Genomic DNA, 20,974 nt, shown 5'->3' with positions numbered 1-20,974 from the left:
TACCATCCGATCCCGTTTGTCTCCTCTTACGACAAGCATCGTATTGTATACAGAAGTGAGTGATAAGTATTATATATAAATTAATAACGTGTTTTATATTGAAATAACTGTTTTGTATAAATGCCATTGTATTGTGTAACGACGTAGGGGACGTAGAGTCAAGACCGTGTAGTGCTTGTTGATAGACACAATATATTAATGTATGTATGTATGTAGGTCGCTGGAGTCCCTGGGTGACCTGCAGGTGACCGCCCGGTGACCGGATGAAGTCAGCGGTCAGGGATATCTATCTGCATCCGGCCACTAGACCACAGCATAAAGTGGCATCCCCGTGTTGTCGTACTTTGCAGCCGTACGATACACTTTTGAAGTGTAACATTAATCCATACAAAGAATTTATGGTTCCATGAAAACTTATTCACACTCTATGGAAAATGTCTCACTGAAAATTTGGTTATTTTTTGTTTATTTGTTTGTTGTTTAACGCCGCACTCAGCAATAGACAAGCTATATGACGGCGGTCTGTAAATAATCGAGGCTGGAACAGACAATCCAGAGATTGACATCATGAGCATCGATCCACGCAATTGGGACACGATGACATGCGTCAACCAAATCCTGACCACCCGATCCCGTTTGTCGCCTCTTACGACAAGCATAGTCGCCTTTTACGGCAAACACGGGTTGCTGGAGACCTATTCTACCCCGGATCTTCACGGGTTAATGTAACGTGAACTTGTCACAATGGTTCAGTAATAATTTAAGTTGGCACGGGTTGCAGGTCACAGCAAATATGTTAATTGCCTTGTTTTGACCAAGAGTCTAGTGGTGTATAAGAACAATCAGCACACTAATTAAACAGGCTAACTACCTTGTTTGTCAAAGCAGGGTTGTAGACGATGACAGTTAGTTTATTGTCTTGTTCTGGACAGGCTAATTACTGGTCAACTCTGAAACATACAGAGTTGCTGTATGACTACATGTAAGGAAGATAAGATAGCCTTTGATGTATCCCTGTCCAAGAGCACGTGGTGTAAACATGTGGTCACTACATGGCCAGAGGATTATTAACGACCGAGATAGATAGCATTGGATTTAAATATCCCCTACGCAGCAAGAATATGAACTTGCTTACGTCCTCCACGAGGCAAACTCTGGGCCTCAAGGTCAACGGGCAAAGCCCTGCCACCCCTTCAATACGGAGGTGGTTTCAGAGTGAGTGAGTGAGTTGGGTTTAACGCCGCATTTAACAATATTCCAGTTATATCGCGGCGTGTCAGCTTAATGTGGGAGGAAAGCCCGAAGTGATGCAGGTCTCAGACGTTTACCACTTCGGGGAAACCCACGAGCACGGGTATGGTGCTGACAAACCTAGAAACATAATTGGGGCGAACCGGGATTCGAACCCACAGTCATAGGTTTCTGGCAAGCTCAAGGGACGCAACTCTGCACAGTGAATCGCGGCGCCTTAGACCAATGGGCCACCCGTGCCCCCTCCCTGTCCAAGAGCACGTGGTGTAAACATGTGGTCACTACATGGCCAGAGGATTATTAACGGCCGAGATAGTTAGCATTGGATTTAAATATCCCCTACGCAGCAAGAATATGAACTTTGTAAACCTTTATTCCTGAACTATGAAACGTGTGATGTTACATCCCTCGCTTCATTGAACACACTGATAAGTTGGATTCCACGGCGAATCCTTGTGTTTCTGCAGATTACCTGAGTGTGTCAATCCTTTCTCACAAACAATGCACTCGTAAAGGTTTGATTCCATTGTGAATCATCACTTGTGTATGCAGAGTACCTGAGTGTCAAAACATTTTCCCACATCGAACACACTGCTAAGGCTTGCTTCCACTATGAATGGTCAGGTGTCGCTTCAGGCTATTTGAGTATGTAAACGCTTTACCACACACATCACACTGATACGGCTTGCTAGCACTATGAATGGTCATGTGTTTCTGCAGGCTACTTGAGTGTGTGAACCACTTATCACACACAACACACTGATAAGGCTTGACTCCACTGTGAATCATCATGTGTGTCTTCAGGTTACCTGATTGTGCAAATGCTTTCCCGCATTCAACACACTGATGAGGTCTCATTCCAGTGTGAATCGCCATGTGCCTCTCCAAGGTACCTGATCGTGTAAATGATTTCTGACATATATTACACGGATAAGGCTTGACTTCACTGTGAATTCTGATGTGTTTCTGCAGATTACTTGATTGTGCAAATGTTTTCCCGCATTCAACACACTGATGAGGCTTGATTCCACTGTGAATCATCATGTGTGTCTTCAGGTGATATGAATGTCTAAATGCTTTCCCACATTCAACACACTGATACGGTCTGAGTCCACTGTGAATCGCCATGTGCCTCTCCAGAGTACCTGATCGTGTAAATGATTTCTGACATATATTACATGGATAGGGCTTGACTCCACTGTGAATCCTCATGTGTTTCTTCATGTTACTTGATACTGTAAATTCTTTTCCACATTCAACACACTGATAAGGTCTGATTCCAGTGTGAATCGCCATGTGATTCTTCAGAGTACCTGATCGTGTAAATGTTTTCTCACATACATTACACTGATAAGGTCTGAGTCCACTGTGAATCATCATGTGTTCCTGCAGAGTACGTGATCGTGCAAATGTTTTCTCACATACATTACACTGATAAGGCTTGTCTCCACTGTGAATCCTCATGTGTTTCTGCAGGGTATTTGATCGTGTAAATCCCTTCCCACATTCAACACACTGATAAAGTTTGATTCCAGTGTGAATCCTGATGTGATTCTTCAGAGTACTTAATCGTGTCAATGTTTTCTCACATATATTACACTGATTAGGCTTGACTCCACTGTGAATCCTCAAGTGTATCTGCAGGTAATTTGATCGTGTAAATTCCTTCCCACATTCTACACACTGATAAGGTTTGATTCCAGTGTGAATCCTCATGTGTGACTGCAGCTGACCCGATTGTGTAAATGTCTTCTCACACACAATGCACGGATAAGGCTTAATTCCACTGTGAATCCTCATGTGTGCCTGCAGATGTCCTGAACCTCTAAACCTTTTACCACATTCAACACACTGATAACGTGTGACTCCAGTGTGAATCAGCATATGTTTCTGCAGATGACCTGATAATGTTTTCTTACAAACAGTGCACTGGTGAGGCTTGATTCCACAGTGAATCGCCATGTGCCTTTTCATGTCTTCTGATTTAATAAATGTTTTCCCGCATGCACTAGACGTTGATTGATCTTCTGGACCACCACAATCTTTGTGTTCCTTGAGATCACCTATTTCCTGAGTGTCAGTAATTTCCAGCAATTCTCTCTCACAGTCACTGACTACACATGTTTCAGAAACAGAGCCAGGATTCTGTGGTTGGCTTTGTACTTCCATTGTTAACTTGTGGATGTTATGGTGTTCACTGAAAACAAAAGAGTTGTCTTTTATCATGATAATGCATTTTCAAAAGATGTTTCCACAAGAACACCAACAATAACGAGGGCTGAGACCCGTGAAGATCCGGGGTATAATAGGTCTTCAGCAACCCATGTTTGCCGTAAAAGGCGACTAACGGGTTCGGGTGGTCAGGTTCGCTGACTTGGTTGATGCATGTCATGGATCCCAATTGCGTGGATCGATCGATGCCCATGATATTAATCACTGGATTGTCTGGTCCATACTCGATTATTTACAGACCGCCGTCATATAGCTTGAATATTGCTGAGTGCGGCGTTAAACAACAAACAAACTATACACAAGTTGGTGATGTGTTATGGATCATGATGTAAGACCTGATTTTGTTCATGTTTTTCCCACATTTAACACACTGATAATAGCTGTTTGTGGTAATTTCATACCCCAAACGAATTAGTACTGCGGGAAAACACCAGACATTTCGTACCAGTGGAATATTCGTACCCAGAAAAATGACACATTTCGTACACTATTTAGTATTTCTAAGTATACCATTATAAGGTTATATTAGCGCCCTCAAACGGCCATATTCAACGCGATTTTTCGCGAATTGTGTGACGTCACAGTCCAGTCAATTTATAAACACTATGAATCATCATGTGTTTCTGCAGGCCACCTGACTGTGTGAACTCTTTCCCACATTCTACACATTGATAAGGGTTGCTTCTGCTGTGTACATTCATGTGTTTCTGCAGGCTGCCTGACTGTGTGAACCCTTTCCCACATTCTACACACTGATAAGGTTTGACTCCTGTGTGAATCAGCATAAAAAAAAAAAATTATGTTTCTGCAGATGACCTGATAATGTTTTCTTACAAACAGTGCACTGGTGAGGCTTGATTCCACAGTGAATCGCCATGTGCCTTTTCATGTCTTCTGATTTCTAAGTACACCATTATAAGGTTATATTAGCGCCCTCAAACGACGTCACAGTCCAGTCCATTTATAAACAGTGAGTCAGTATGGTTTTACGCCGCTTTTTGGAATATTCCAGCAACATCACGGCGGGGGACACAAGAAATGGGCTTCACACATTGTACCCATGTCGGGAATCGAACCCAGGTCTTCGGCGTGACGAGCGAACGCTTTAACCATTAGGCTATTAGGCTAGGCCATTTTTCTTTGTCTCATGGAGGCCGCCGTTATGGAATTGCCTGTATCAGTGCGGCGCAAGCGCAGCCAAAGGCTGGTCTCCAGGAGAGAAAACTAGGGATTGGGTCAGTGCGGTTAAATGGATAAATGGATCACTGTCAAACGAGACACCATAAGTAGCCGTTATGAAATGATCTACCATGGATATCATTCGCGACGTCATTTTGTAATCTTTGCCGTACTGTCACTTAAATTTGAGTGTTGCCTTTGTGTATGACTTCCCGGCTTTACGCGCTACATACAGGTTCAAACATACCAAATCACAAGCAGTTTTCGCAGCCTTCAGTGCAGAATGAATCCCATGGCAGCTGTAATTTTGTATGTTTTCGTTTAAATGTACATTAACCCATTAATTAAAACTGACCATGTATTTTTATATATTTAGAGCTGTCTTTTTTACATGATAACTTACAATGTTAGCTGAATTCGACCGCGGATAGGGGGCACGGGTGGCCGAGTCGTCTAAGGCGCCGCGATTCGCTGTGCAGAGTTGCGTCCCTTGGGCACGCCAGAAACCTATGATTGTGGGTTCGAATCCCGGTTCGCCCTGATTATGTTTCTGGGTTTGTCAGCACCATACCCGTGCTCGTGTGTTTCACCAAAGTGGTAAACGTCTGAGACCTGCATCACTTCGGGCTTTCCTCCCACATTAAGCTGACACGCCGTGATATGACTGGAATAATGTTAAAAGCGGCGTTGAACCCAACTCACTCACTCTAAGCATTTGGAATAAAAACGTTGAATGGGTTAAAATGAAGGCGCATTGGTAGCTCCTGAATTGGAACCGAATGCATTAATTATGCGAATGAAAAAGAACACTATCGGATTTGACAGCGGTCATTAGCGAAATATGTGCACAGCTTCTATGGGAAACTAGGTCAAATGCAGCGGAATAACTTCGGCTGTATCCGTCAGAAGCCGATCTCACTTACATAAGAACACTTTCTTCCGGAAACAGACAGCGTGAGGGACATTGCGGAGATACACCAATAAGCGATAAGCTAAGTAGTTTCTTTTGGTTTGTCTGACTCGAATTCTTGACTTTAACATTTTTAAGCATAAAATTCATGGCATTGAGCATCAGAATCTGTTATCTAAAAGTAGAAGACGTGTTTTCTTGAATCAGTTATAGCAAATATATGGGTAGACTAACATCTAGTCGAACAGTTGTTAAGTTCTGTTCATAGAAAATATAATAAAAAGGAGCAAAGATACTCTCGTCATTTCCTGATACTGCAGTAATCTAGACTTGCCTACTAATATAGACTTGCTTGGGCTTTTTTGGATATATTTGTTTCAGGGTCAGTATCACAGACTATTAAATGTGCAGTAGTCAGGCATGGTCTCCGACCACGCTGCAGATGCCTGACATCTCGCCCATCCCCAAACAGATCCCAGCAGTCTTGGCAACTGTGTGGTAGCCAAAACAAACGCATCGGGAACTCGTAATGGTATGTTAATAAAATACAGTAAAGTACGGTTATAACGAACTCAAAGGGACTACTAATTTTAGTTCGTTTTAACCGTAGTTCGTTATAAGCATATATACAGCATAACTACAGCAAATAGTCGGGACCAAAAAAGTAAGTTCGTTATATCCGTCAGTTCGTTATAAGCGTGTTCATTATAACCGTAGTTTACTGTACTTATAAATTAATATTATTGCTTAAGTGCCAATCAGCCACAGAAGAATTCCTTACGATTGGCGTTGACTGACATAATTTTGTTATAAGCCGTATAGTATCACCAATTATTGGGCAATTACAAGATATTGAGTTCTTAGACGTAAACAATGAATGAAATTATGGGCGAAGTAATTTATCTAGCTCTATGACTGATACGTTTTCCAATCGACTCCCATCAAAATACATCGATAATGCATACAAAATACATTACTGAACTATATTATTGCTGATCATGGATAATCTGTATGGAAGGGGCATTATTCATTCATATTCATAGGAGGGCCTGATATACGACTTCTAAGGGAAACATCATCTTATGCACAGTGAAAAACTACATCAAGTCCCTTCAGCGAATTCAGCGTAAACAGGTGATAATTTTTTTTTGATCAATGAAACTTGAGATAAATTACTTCCAGACTTGACGATTTACCATTTAAATTGTCTTTTCTCTTCTGCTTGGACATTTTTTTATTTGCAGAAATTAGGTTTGCCGTGTGTTTTTCCCATTAACTAAACCGGAAATAACACCTAGCTGTACATTTTCTACCAATCTACCCGTGATTCGGTTAATAATACCCCCCAAAACGTATAACTTGAAAGGATTTTGATGCAATGATCGGAATACTTGTACTCTGAAATTTTTATTTTATCAGAAATGATATTTTCCAAAATAGCGTATTTTTAGTTGCAAGTTTTACTAATTAAGATAATATTAACCATAATCACTTTTGTACAGCTGGACGTCATTGGCGGGTAAGTTTTACGTATGAAAAAAAAATATGACCAGTCACCGCTGAGGCCTCCTCGGTTTCTGCTGCAGTTAATGGATAAAAACAAAATGCAAAAATCGTAATTACAACCGACAAAAGTTATATGTATAATATCAGGCAGTTATACATATCCTATATCCACAAAGTAGGTTGGTTTGTTGTTTAACGCCGCATTCAGCAATATTCCAGCTACATGACGGCAGTCTGTAAATAATCGAGTCTGGACCAGACAATCCAGTGATTAATATCATGAGCATCGATCCACGCAATTGGGATCCATGACATGCATCAACTAAGTCAGCGGGCCAGACCACCCGATCCCGTTAGTCACCTTTTACGGCAAGCATGGGTTGCTGAAGACCTATTCTACCCCGGAATCTTCACGGGTCTATATCCAGAGAGAGGAATAATATCCCTAGTCTGTCTTACATATCAAATATAGCCCATGCAAGTCTATAATGTTTGGCAAGTCTAGATTACTGCAGTATCAAATGAAGAGAGTCTCTGGGCTCCCTTTTATTATCTTTTTGTTAAGATAATTGAACAACTATTTTTTTTCCCTGTACGATATGATCATTTCAGAGACTAGATGATGGTCTATAACATCCCATACATATCAAGCTGTACAAAGAAACTTGTTCGATGTCACGTGTCTTTGTGACAATCTAATATTTTGATACATATCGATATATAGAGCCTTTTGGGGTATCTCAATTCGTGTTCGTTTCTCAACTGACTACGTAAGTTTGTTTCAGGTCTTTCACATAGGAGCCAAGTCTCATTGGTCAGCTGAGATAGCACACGTGACAACTATGTTCATGATGTCCATGGTTCTTTAAAAATTCAAATGATCAATCAATCAACGTACTATCGGCTAATCCTTTGACCAAAGTATGTTGTTTTGACATAAGCACTTCACGCCCAGATATGGATGTATTTCGTCTGCTTTAGTAAACCTACGTACATGAACACTAACTTTTGACAAATCTACTCCGCAAGATAACATTGATTTATCAATCAAATTATCGGTTAATCCTTTGATCGATGTTTTTTCAGCAACTCAACAGATCATTCTTCTCTTACTGTGTTGCCATGGTTATTACTAAACATGTAGTCCATTCACCGCATCAGACTGGATTTATAACCCAGTCTTCTATTGAATAATTACCCCAGACACAAGAAATGCCAAAAGGGAACCGCTGAATGCTACATATCCTCTGGGGCGTTCGGGTATCCTAGTGGTTAAAGCGTTCGCTTGTCACGCTGAAGACCCGGGTTCGATTCCCAACATGGGTACAATGTGTGAAGCCCATTCCTGGTGACCCCCGCCGTGATACTGCTGGAATTTTGCTAAAAGCGGCGTAAAACCATACTCACTCACTCACTCACTCACTATATATCCTCTACACCCTTAGTGGTAGAGCGTCTGCTCGGAGAGCAGAAGGTCCGGGGTTCGATCCCCGACCGCGTCATACCAAAAGACGTTAAAAGATGGTACTTGTTGTTACCCTGTCTTGCGCTCGGCATTAAGGGGCTAAAACAAGGACTGGTCGGCTCGGAGTCAGTATACTGTGTCTGAGTGGGATATTCATGTTAAACTGCGGCATGGTATTTCAGTGAGCTAGCACTATAAATCGACAACCGGACTAGTACAAGCAGCCACAGACACACACACGTGCATGCATGTCGCTATATAAGTGCAATAATCTTGGACGCGACGTTAAACCCCATTTCACCTCACCTCACCTCACCTCACCTCACCTCACCTCACCTCTACACCCTTAGAGGAAGGAATGAACTTTATTCAGTAATTTGGCAGTCTTGTCAGACAATCTGAGTGGTTCTACCACTAATTATATCAGTTTATATTGATACCTGATTATATTGATGACTTTATCTTCTTGTTCCTTAGGCATCCGACAGTCGATAGTATGCAAAACCCATGGAATGGGAAAATGGGGTTTTAATTACGGCTTCAAATAAATCAAATTGTTCTTTTTAATAGTATAGGTCTGTTGACATGATATTATAACGTGATATTATTAAAGATCAACCTATAAAATACAGCAATGGTATCCAAATCAATATGTCACCTTGCTCGTGCAGATCCGGGTAAGAATAGTTCTTCAGCAACCCATGCTTGCTGTTAAATGCGACTAAGCTTGTCGTAAGAGCCGACTAACGGGATCGGGTGGTCAGGCTTGCTGACTTGGTTGATACATGTCATCGTATTCCAGTTGCGTGGATCGATGCTCATGATGTCATTCACTGGATTGTCTGGCCCATCCTCGATTATTTACAGACCGCCGTCATATAGCTGGAATTTTGCTGCATGCGGCGTAAATCAAACAAACAAACAAACAAACAATCTGTCATCTTATAATCCACGCATTCAGAAATCCGAACATGTTTTCACTGCGGGGAGACATATTTTTTATCAAACTATAACCATCAGGGGAATTTCCTAATAACGGCATCCGATGAGGTTGTCGCGCTCTGTTGCGTTAGCCAGCTGATCGACTCACGGCAGCTACTGAATAAAAATATGAGCCTCAGCTGGTGGTGTGAGGCAGTCGGATAGAAGCCAGAGTGTAGTTTCCCTTTATTTATAATATAAGTAAAAATGGACGTTATTCTCCTGACATACACGTTGCAACAGTATTCATTATGCCACGGACATTTTCTAAGCTCCCGTTCTAGCGTCTTTCCGTAGTAAATACATAAACAGCTGATAAAGCGTGCGCCACGTGTCCATATCGAATGGAAGCCGCCATTGTTGAGTCGTGGCTGTATCACTGAAGCGCACGCGCTGCCTACCTAGACAACCAGGTCTCCAGGAGAGAAACACAGGGGATAGTGAGTTAAAATGGATAAATAGCCACGATCACAAAGAAAGGAGACGCATTTCTCTAAGCAGACGCTGTCAAATGATCTCACTTCGAAGCCATGTAATATTGTAATCTTGTAATTACTTACATTCGATTGCTGCCTGTGTACGACCTCCCGGCTTTGCTTCCTGCACGTTATGACGAGCGCTGGTGGGGTTGTGTTGCTATTTTAAGAATACATCCTGTCCTTCGCTTCAACCAGAGACGATATACATATGTACCAAATATGGGCTCTGCCTCAACAGCGAGTGAGTGAGAATGGTTTTACGCCGCTTTTAGCACAATTCCTGCAATATCACGTCGGAGGACACCAGAAATGAACTTCACACATTGTACCCATGTGGGGAATAGAACCTTGGTATTGGGCGTGACGACCGAACCCCTTCACCACCAGGCTACCCCACCGACCACCTCGGTAGAGGCAGGGGACCGGTCTGTTTTTCTATAACTTATTTCATCGATTACCTATTTCTATGCGGATTTGTGTTTTTATGACAAATACTGAAAAAAAAAGTAGAAATGGTAATGGTATTAATATTCCTATTTTTTTTATTTTTTTTGTGGTAACATTCATTGTACTCGCATCTCTTGCTTTAATGAAGTTTATAAAGAACTTATTCAGTTTTCATTAAGGTGCATTGATGTTTCAAATTGATAACCCATCAATATATGATTCATATTTTCTTAGCTAGGCTACGCAGATAAACTCAGGGGTCGAACGATCGCATCAAAAAGTGGAAGAGATATGACAATCGGTATTAGACAACTGACGTTAGGAATGTGAGAATATGCGGGAAATACCAAACTTATCCCACCTGTTCGCAAAATGGACTTGTCCGACATTGCCGAGGTCGGATTCCATTCAGGGAGTCATCATTATGTAAATACGGGTAAATATATTTAAAGTTTGTACGGTTAAGTAACATCCTTAAAGAGGCTGAACATAATATTGATATCTCATGTAAGAAATAATCGACTGGCGGTTTATTCTCCCTGCAGTGTTTTATTGTAAAACTGCTAATCGTCGTTTATTTTTAGATTAACTTTATTTCATTTGCTTGAGTTTTAGTTGAGATACCTATTGCCACCAATATCATAAAGGGGCGGTAGGGTAGCCTGGTGGTGAAAGGGTTGGCTCGTCAAGCCGAAGACCCGGGTTCGATTCCGTTCATGTGTACAATGTATAAAGCGGCGTAAACCATACTCTTCAACATCATAAAGATCTTATGTATGAATTTATCTACCAGTTAGCTTTATTTGATGTGCTTTATGTTTGTTTTAGTTCCGATAACTCTTGCCTCCAAATTCATAAATGCTACATATATCGTATTGATAAATATTGTATTGTTTTTTTAAAATATTAAGTTTCGTTTGTTTGTTTGTTTGTTTGTTGTTTAACGTCGCACTCAATATTCCAGCTATATGACGGCGGTCTGTAAATAATCTAGTCTTTACCAGACAATCCAGTGATTGATATCATGAGCATCGATCCACGCAATTGGGACACGATGACATGCATCTACCAAATCAGCGCGCCTTACCATCCGATCCCGTTTGTCTCCTCTTACGACAAGCATCGTATTGTATACAGAAGTGAGTGATAAGTATTATATATAAATTAATTACGTGTTTTATATTGAAATAACTGTTTTGTATAAATGCCATTGTATTTTGTAACGACGTAGGGGACGCAGAGTCAAGAACGTGTAGTGCATGTTGATAGACACAATATATTAATGTATGTATGTATGTAGGTCGCTGGAGTCCCTGGGTGACCTGTAGGTGACCGCCCGGTGACCGGATGAGGTTAGCGGTCAGGGATATCTATCTGCATCCGGCCACTAGACCACAGCATAAAGTGGCATCCCCGTGTTGTCGTACTTTGCAGCCGTACGATACACTTTTGAAGTGTAACATTAATCCATACAAAGAATTTATGGTTCCATGAAAACTTATTCACACTCTATGGAAAATGTCTCACTGAAAATGTGGTTATTTTTTGTTTATTTGTTTGTTGTTTAACGCCGCACTCAGCAATAGTCAAGCTATATGACGGCGGTCTGTAAATAATCGAGGCTGGAACAGACAATCCAGAGATTGACATCATGAGCATCGATCCACGCAATTGGGACACGATGACATGCGTCAACCAAATCCTGACCACCCGATCCCGTTTGTCGCCTCTTACGACAAGCATAGTCGCCTTTTACGGCAAGCACGGGTTGCTGGAGACCTATTCTACCCCGGATCTTCACGGGTTAATGTTACGTGAACTTGTCACAATGGTTCAGTAATAATTTAAGTGGGCACGGGTTGCAGGTCACAGCAAATATGTTAATTGCCTTGTTTTGACCAAGAGTCTAGTGGTGTATAAGAACAATCAGCACACTAATTAAACAGGCTAACTACCTTGTTTGTCAAAGCAGGGTTGTAGACGATGACAGTTAGTTTATTGTCTTGTTCTGGACAGGCTAACTACTGGTCAACTCTGAAACATACAGAGTTGCTGTATGACTACATGTAATGAAGATAAGATAGCCTTTGATTTATCCCTGTCCAAGAGCACGTGGTGTAAACATGTGGTCACTACATGGCCAGAGGATTATTAACGACCGAGATAGATAGCATTGGATTTAAATATCCCCTACGCAGCAAGAATATGAACTTGCTTACATCCTCCACGAGGCAAACTCTGGGCCTCAAGGTCAACGGGCAAAGCCCTGCCACCCCTTCAATACGGAGGTGGTTTCAGAGTGAGTGAGTGAGTTGGGTTTAACGCCGCATTTAACAATATTCCAGTTATATCGCGGCGTGTCAGCTTAATGTGGGAGGAAAGCCCGAAGTGATGCAGGTCTCAGACGTTTACCACTTCGGGGAAACCCACGAGCACGGGTATGGTGCTGACAAACCTAGAAACATAATTGGGGCGAACCGGGATTCGAACCCACAGTCATAGGTTTCTGGCAAGCTCAAGGGACGCAACTCTGCACAGTGAATCGCGGCGCCTTAGACCACTGGGCCACCCGTGCCCCCTCCCTGTCCAAGAGCACGTGGTGTAAACATGTGGTCACTACATGGCCAGAGGATTATTAACGGCCGAGATAGATAGCATTGGATTTAAATATCCCCTACGCAGCAAGAATATGAACTTTGTAAACCTTTATTCCTGAACTATGAAACGTGTGATGTTACATCCCTCGCTTCATTGAACACACTGATAAGTTGGATTCCACGGCGAATCCTTGTGTTTCTGCAGATTACCTGAGTGTGTCAATCCTTTCTCACAAACAATGCACTCGTAAAGGTTTGATTCCATTGTGAATCATCACTTGTGTATGCAGAGTACCTGAGTGTCAAAACATTTTCCCACATCGAACACACTGCTAAGGCTTGCTTCCACTATGAATGGTCAGGTGTCGCTTCAGGCTATTTGAGTATGTAAACGCTTTACCACACACATCACACTGATACGGCTTGCTAGCACTATGAATGGTCATGTGTTTCTGCAGGCTACTTGAGTGTGTGAACCACTTATCACACACAACACACTGATAAGGCTTGATTCCACTGTGAATCATCATGTGTGTCTTCAGGTTACCTGATTGTGCAAATGCTTTCCCGCATTCAACACACTGATGAGGTCTCATTCCAGTGTGAATCGCCATGTGATTCTTCAGAGTACCTGATACTGTAAATGATTTCTCACATATATTACACTGATAAGGCTTGACTTCACTGTGAATTCTGATGTGTTTCTGCAGATTACTTGATTGTGCAAATGTTTTCCCGCATTCAACACACTGATGAGGCTTGATTCCACTGTGAATCATCATGTGTGTCTTCAGGTGATATGAATGTCTAAATGCTTTCCTACATTCAACACACTGATACGGTCTGAGTCCACTGTGAATCGCCATGTGCCTCTCCAAGGTACCTGATCGTGTAAATGATTTCTGACATATATTACACGGATAAGGCTTGACTTCACTGTGAATTCTGATGTGTTTCTGCAGATTACTTGATTGTGCAAATGTTTTCCCGCATTCAACACACTGATGAGGCTTGATTCCACTGTGAATCATCATGTGTGTCTTCAGGTGATATGAATGTCTAAATGCTTTCCCACATTCAACACACTGATACGGTCTGAGTCCACTGTGAATCGCCATGTGCCTCTCCAGAGTACCTGATCGTGTAAATGATTTCTGACATATATTACACGGATAGGGCTTGACTCCACTGTGAATCCTCATGTGTTTCTTCATGTTACTTGATACTGTAAATTCTTTTCCACATTCAACACACTGATAAGGTCTGATTCCAGTGTGAATCGCCATGTGATTCTTCAGAGTACTTAATCGTGTAAATGTTTTCTCACATACATTACACTGATAAGGTCTGACTCCACTGTGAATCCTCATGTGTTTCTTCATGTTACTTGATACTGTAAATTCTTTTCCACATTCAACACACTGATAAGGTCTGATTCCAGTGTGAATCGCCATGTGATTCTTCAGAGTACCTGATCGTGTAAATGTTTTCTCACATACATTACACTGATAAGGTCTGACTCCACTGTGAATCCTCATGTGTTTCTGCAGGGTATTTGATCGTGTAAATCCCTTCCCACATTCAACACACTGATAAGGTTTGATTCCAGTGTGAATCCTGATGTGATTCTTCAGAGTACTTAATCGTGTAAATGTTTTCTCACATATATTACACTGATTAGGCTTGACTCCACTGTGAATCCTCAAGTGTATCTGCAGGTAATTTGATCGTGTAAATTCCTTCCCACATTCAACACACTGATAAGGTTTGATTCCAGTGTGAATCCTCATGTGTGACTGCAGCTGACCCGATTGTGTAAATGTTTTCTCACACACAATGCACGGATAAGGCTTAATTCCACTGTGAATCCTCATGTGTGCCTGCAGATGTCCTGAACCTCTAAACCTTTTACCACATTCAACACATTGATAAGGGTTGCTTCTACTGTGTACGTTCATGTGTTTCTGCAGGCTGCCTGACTGTGTGAACCCTTTCCCACATTCTACACACCGATAAGGTTTGATTCCAGTGTGAATCAGCATATGTTTCTGCAGATGACATGATAATGTAAATGTTTTCTCACACACGATGCACTGATGAGACTTGATTCCACTATGAATCATCATGTGTTTCTGCAGGCTACCTGACTGTGTGAACCCTTTCCCACATTCTACACACTGATAAGGTTTGACTCCAGTGTGAATCAGCATATGTTTCTGCAGATGACCTGATAATGTTTTCTTACAAACAGTGCACTGGTGAGGCTTGATTCCACAGTGAATCGCCATGTGCCTTTTCATGTCTTCTGATTTAATAAATGTTTTCCCGCATCCACTACACGTTGACTGATCTTCTGGACCACCACAATCTTTGTGTTCCTTGAGATCACCTATTTCCTGAGTGTCAGTAATTTCCAGCAATTCTCTCTCACAGTCACTGACTACACATGTTTCAGAAACAGAACCAGAATTCTGTGGTTGGCTTTGTACTTCCATTGTTAACTTGTGGATGTTATGGTGTTCACTGAAAACAAAAGAGTTGTCTTTTATCATGATAATGCATTTTCAAAAGATGTTTCCACAAGAACACCAACAATAACGAGGGCTGAGACCCGTGAAGATCCGGGGTATAATATGTCTTCAGCAACCCATGTTTGCCGTAAAAGGCGACTAACGGGTTCGGGTGGTCAGGTTCGCTGACTTGGTTGATGCATGTCATGTATCCCAATAGCGTGGATCGATCGATGCCCATGATATTAATCACTGGATTGTCTGGTCCATACTCGATTATTTACAGACCGCCGTCATGTAGCTGGAATATTGCTGAGTGCGGCGTTAAACAACAAACAAAGTATACACAAGTTGGTGATGTGTTATGGATCATGATGTAAGACCTGATTTTGTTAATGTTTTTCCCACATTTAACACACTGATAATAGCTGTTTGTGGTAAATTCATACCCCAAACGAATTAGTACTGCGGGAAAACACCAGACATTTCGTACCAGTGGAATATTCGTACCCAGAAAAATGACACATTTCGTACACTATTTAGTATTTCTAAGTATACCATTATAAGGTTATATTAGCGCCCTCAAACGGCCATATTCAACGCGATTTTTCGCGAATTGTGTGACGTCACAGTCCAGTCAATTTATAAACACTATAAATCATCATGTGTTTCTGCAGGCTACCTGACTGTGTGAACCCTTTCCCACATTCTACACACTGATAAGGGTTGCTTCTACTGTGTACATTCATGTGTTTCTGCAGGCTGCCTGACTGTGTGAACCCTTTCCCACATTCTACACATTGATAAGGTTTGACTCCTGTGTGAATCAGCATAAAAAAAAAAAAAATTATGTTTCTGCAGAAGACCTGATAATGTTTTCTTACAAACAGTGCACTGGTGAGGCTTGATTCCACAGTGAATCGCCATGTGCCTTTTCATGTCTTCTGATTTCTAAGTACACCATTATAAGGTTATATTAGCGCCCTCAAACGACGTCACAGTCCAGTCCATTTATAAACAGTGAGTCAGTATGGTTTTACGCCGCTTTTTGGAATATTCCAGCAACATCACGGCGGGGGACACAAGAAATGGGCTTCACACATTGTACCCATGTCGGGAATTGAACCCAGGTCTTCGGCGTGACGAGCGAACGCTTTAACCATTAGGCTATTAGGCTAGGCCATTTTTCTTTGTCTCATGGAGGCCGCCGTTATGGAATTGCCTGTATCAGTGCGGCGCAAGAGGAGCCAAAGGCTGGTCTCCAGGAGAGAAAACTAGGGATTGGGTCAGTGCGGTTAAATGGATAAATGGATCACTGTCAAACGAGACACCACTCCATAAGCAGCCGTTATGAAATGATCTACCATGGATATCATTCGCGACGTCATTTTGTAATCTTTGCCGTACTGTCACTTAAATTTGAGTGTTGCCTTTGTGTATGACTTCCCGGCTTTGCGCGCTACATACAGGTTCAAACATACCAAATCACAAGCAGTTTTCGCAGCCTTCAGTGCAGAATGAATCACATGGCAGCTGTAATTTTGTATGTTTTCGTTTAAATGTACATCAATCCATTAATTAAAACTGACCATGTATTTTTATATATTTAGAGCTGTCTTTTTTACATGATAACTTACAATGTTAGCTGAATTCGACCGCGGATAGGGGGCACGGGTGGCCGAGTCGTCTAAGGCGCCGCGATTCAATGTGCAGAGTTGCGTCCCTTGGGCACACAAGAAACCTATGATTGTGGGTTCGAATCCCGGTTCGCCCCGATTATGTTTCTAGGTTTGTCAGCACCATACCCGTGCTTGTCGGTTTCACCAAAGTGGTAAACGTCTGAGACCTGCATGCATCACTTCGGGCTTTCCTTCCACATTTAAGCTGACACGCCGTGATATGGCTGGAATAATGTTATAAGCGGCGTTAAACCCAACTCACTCACTCACTCACTCTAAGCATTTGGAATAAAAACGTTGAATGGGTTAAAATGAAGGCGCATTGGTAGCTCCTGAATTGGAACCGAATGCATTAATTATGCGAATGAAAAAGAACACTATCGGATTTGACAGCGGTCATTAGCGAAATATGTGCACAGCTTCTATGGGAAACTAGGTCAAATGCAGCGGAATAACTTCGGCTGTATCCGTCAGAAGCCGATCTCACTTACATAAGAACACTTTCTTCCGGAAACAGACAGCGTGAGGGACATTGCGGAGATACACCAATAAGCGATAAGCTAAGAAGTTTCATTTGGTTTGTCTGACTCGAATTCTTGACTTTAACATTTTTAAGCATAAAATTCATGGCATTGAGCATCAGAATCTGTTATCTAAAAGTAGAAGACGTGTTTTCTTGAATCAGTTATAGCAAATATATGGGTAGACTAACATCTAGTCAAACAGTTGTTAAGTTCTGTTCATAGAAAATATAATAAAAAGGAGCAAAGATACTCTCGTCATTTCCTGATACTGCAGTAATCTAGACTTGCCTACTAATATAGACTTGCTTGGGCTTTTTTGGATATATTTGTTTCAGGGTCAGTATCACAGACTATTAAATGTGCAGTGGTCAGGCATGGTCTCCGACCACGCTGCAGATGCCTGACATCTCGCCCATCCCCAAACAGATCCCAGCAGTCTTGGCAACTGTGTGGTAGCCAAAACAAACGCATCGGGAACTCGTAATGGTATGTTAATAAAATACAGTAAAGTACGGTTATAACGAACTCAAAGGGACTTCTAATTTTAGTTCGTTATAACCGTAGTTCGTTATAAGCATATATACAGCATAACTACAGCAAATAGTCGGGACCAAAAAAGTAAGTTCGTTATATCCGTCAGTTCGTTATAAGCGTGTTCATTATAACCGTAGTTTACTGTACTTATAAATTAATATTATTGCTTAAGTGCCAATCAGCCACAGAAGAATTCCTTACTGTTGGCGTTGACTGACATAATTTTGTTATAAGCCGTATAGTATCACCAATTATTGGGCAATTACAAGATATTGAGTTCTTAGACGTTAACAATGAATGAAATTATGGGCGAAGTAATTTATCTAGCTCTATGACTGATACGTTTTCCAATCGACTCCCATCAAAAAACATCGATAATGCATACAAAATACATTACTGAACTATATTATTGCTGATCATGGATAATCTGTATGGAAGGGGCATTATTCATCCATATTCATAGGAGGGCCTGATATACGACTTCAAAGGGAAACATCATCTTATGCACAGTGAACAACTACATCAAGTCCCTTCAGCAAATTCAGCGTAAACAGGTGATTAAAAAATTTTGGTCAATGAAACTTGAGATAAATTACTTCCAGACTTGACGATTTACCATTTAAATTGTCTTTTCTCTTCTGCTGGACATTTTTTTTATTTCCAGAAATTAGGTTTCCCTGTGTTTTTCCCCGTTAACTAAACCGGAAATAGCAATCAGCTGTACGCACACTTTCTACCAATCTACCGGTGATTCGGTTAATAATACCCCCAAAAAAGTATAACTTGAAAGGATTTTGATGCAATGATCGGAATACTTGTACTCTGAAATTATTATTTCATGAGAAATGATATTTTCCAAAATACCGTATTTTTAGTTGCAAGTTTTACTAATTAAGATAATAATAACCATAATCACTTTTGTACAGCTGGACGTTATTGGCGGGTAAGTTTTACGTATGAAAAAAAAATGACCAGTCACCGCTGAGGCCTCCTCGGTTTCTGCTGCAGTTAATGGATAAAAACAAAATGCAAAAATCGTAATTACAACCGACAAAAGTTATATGTATAATATCAGGCAGTTATACATATCCTATATCCACAAAGTAGGTTGGTTTGTTGTTTAACGCCGCATTCAGCAATATTCCAGCTATATGACGGCAGTCTGTAAATAATCGAGTCTGGACCAGACAATCCAGTGATTAATATCATGCGTATCGATCCACGCAATTGGGATCCATGACATGCATCAACTAAGTCAGCGGGCCAGACCACCCGATCCCGTTAGTCACCTTTTACGGCAAGCATGGGTTGCTGAAGATCTATTCTACCCCGGAATCTTCACGGGTCTATATCCAGAGAGAGGAATAATATCCCCAGTCTGTCTTACATATCAAATATAGCCCATGCAAGTCTATAATGTTTGGCAAGTCTAGATTACTGCAGTATCAAATGAAGAGAGTCTCTGGGCTCCCTTTTATTATCTTTTTGTCAAGATAATTGAACAACTATTTTTTTTTCTGTACGATATGATCATTTCAGAGACTAGATGATGGTCTATAACATCCCATACATATCAAGCTGTACAAAGAAACTTGTTCGATGTCACGTGTCTTTGTGACAATCTAATATTTTGATACATATCGATATATAGAGCCTTTTGGGGTATCTCAATTCGTGTTCGTTTCTCAAGTTTGTTTCAGGTGTTTCACATAGGTGTCAAGTCTCATTGGTCAGCTGAGATAGCACACGTGACAACTATGTTCATGATATCCATGGTTCTTTAAAACAATTCCAAATGATATATCAATCAACGTACTATCGGTTAATCCTTTGACCAAAGTGTGTTGTTTTGACATAAGTACTTCACGCCCAGATCTTTCTGTAGTAAATACATAAACAGCTGATAAAGTGTGCGCCACGTGTCCATATCGAATGGAAGCCGCCATTGTTGAGTCGTGGCTGTATCACTGAAGCGCACGCGCTGCCTACCTAGACAACCAGGTCTCCAGGAGAGAAACACAGGGGATAGTGAGTTAAAATGGATAAATAGCCACGATCACAAAGAAAGGAGACGCATTTCTCTAAGCAGACGCTGTCAAATGATCTAACTTCGAAGCCATGTAATATTGTAATCTTGTAATTACTTACATTCGATTGCTGCCTGTGTGCGACCTCCCGGCTTTGCTTGCTGCACGTTATGACGAGCGCTGGTGGGGTTGTGTTGCTATTTTAAGAATACATCCTGTCCTTCGCTTCAACCAGAGACAATATACATATGTACCAAATATGGGCTCTGCCTCAACAGCGAGTGAGTGAGAATGGTTTTACGCCGCTTTTAGCACAATTCCTGCAATATCACGTCGGAGGACACCAGAAATGAACTTCACACATTGTACCCATGTGGGGAATAGAACCTTGGTATTGGGCGTGACGACCGAACCCCTTCACCACCAGGCTACCCCACCGACCACCTCGGTAGAGGCAGGGGACCGGTCTGTTTTTCTATAACTTAGTTCATCGATTACCTATTTCTATGCGGATTTGTGTTTTTATGACAAATACTGAAAAAAAAAGTAGAAATGGTAATGGTATTAATATTCCTATTTTTTTATATTTTTTTTGTGGTAACATTCATTGTACTCGCATCTCTTGCTTTAATGAAGTTTATAAAGAACTTATT

At 41.3% G+C, this 20,974-nt stretch overlaps 2 protein-coding genes across 3 annotated transcripts; both read right to left on the bottom strand.

Moving 5' to 3' along the window:
- Positions 1-1,606: 1,606 nt before the first annotated feature.
- LOC124111517 (zinc finger protein 665-like) lies at positions 1,607-10,149 on the bottom strand. 2 transcript variants are annotated; one of them, XM_048401181.1, is made up of 2 exons: positions 10,085-10,149; positions 1,607-3,448 (listed from the first exon to the last, which is right to left on the bottom strand). In XM_048401181.1, the coding sequence occupies exon 2, from the start codon at positions 3,418-3,420 to the stop codon at positions 1,846-1,848; it is 1,575 nt and encodes a 524-aa protein (XP_048257138.1). In that variant the 5' UTR covers positions 3,421-3,448; positions 10,085-10,149; the 3' UTR covers positions 1,607-1,845. The 2 variants fall into 2 exon arrangements, with proteins under 2 accessions (XP_048257138.1, XP_048257139.1); XM_048401182.1 differs by lacking the exon at positions 10,085-10,149 and adding an exon at positions 4,300-4,460 and having other exon boundaries at positions 1,607-3,152.
- Positions 10,150-13,140: 2,991 nt separating this feature from the next.
- Positions 13,141-20,484, bottom strand: LOC124111516 (zinc finger protein 883-like). Its single transcript, XM_046471251.2, has 2 exons — positions 20,443-20,484; positions 13,141-15,570 (listed from the first exon to the last, which is right to left on the bottom strand). Exon 2 carries the CDS (start codon positions 15,540-15,542, stop codon positions 13,380-13,382), a length of 2,163 nt encoding a protein of 720 aa, XP_046327207.2. The 5' UTR covers positions 15,543-15,570; positions 20,443-20,484; the 3' UTR covers positions 13,141-13,379.
- Between the last annotated feature and the right edge of the window lie 490 nt (positions 20,485-20,974).

This window comes from Haliotis rufescens, unplaced genomic scaffold (assembly GCF_023055435.1).
Source record: "Haliotis rufescens isolate VD_foot unplaced genomic scaffold, xgHalRufe1.0.p SCAF_21, whole genome shotgun sequence".
Taxonomy (NCBI): Eukaryota; Metazoa; Mollusca; class Gastropoda; order Lepetellida; family Haliotidae; genus Haliotis; species Haliotis rufescens.
Note: the sequence above shows the minus strand (reverse complement) of the source record. Positions and strands in the feature narration are given on the sequence as shown.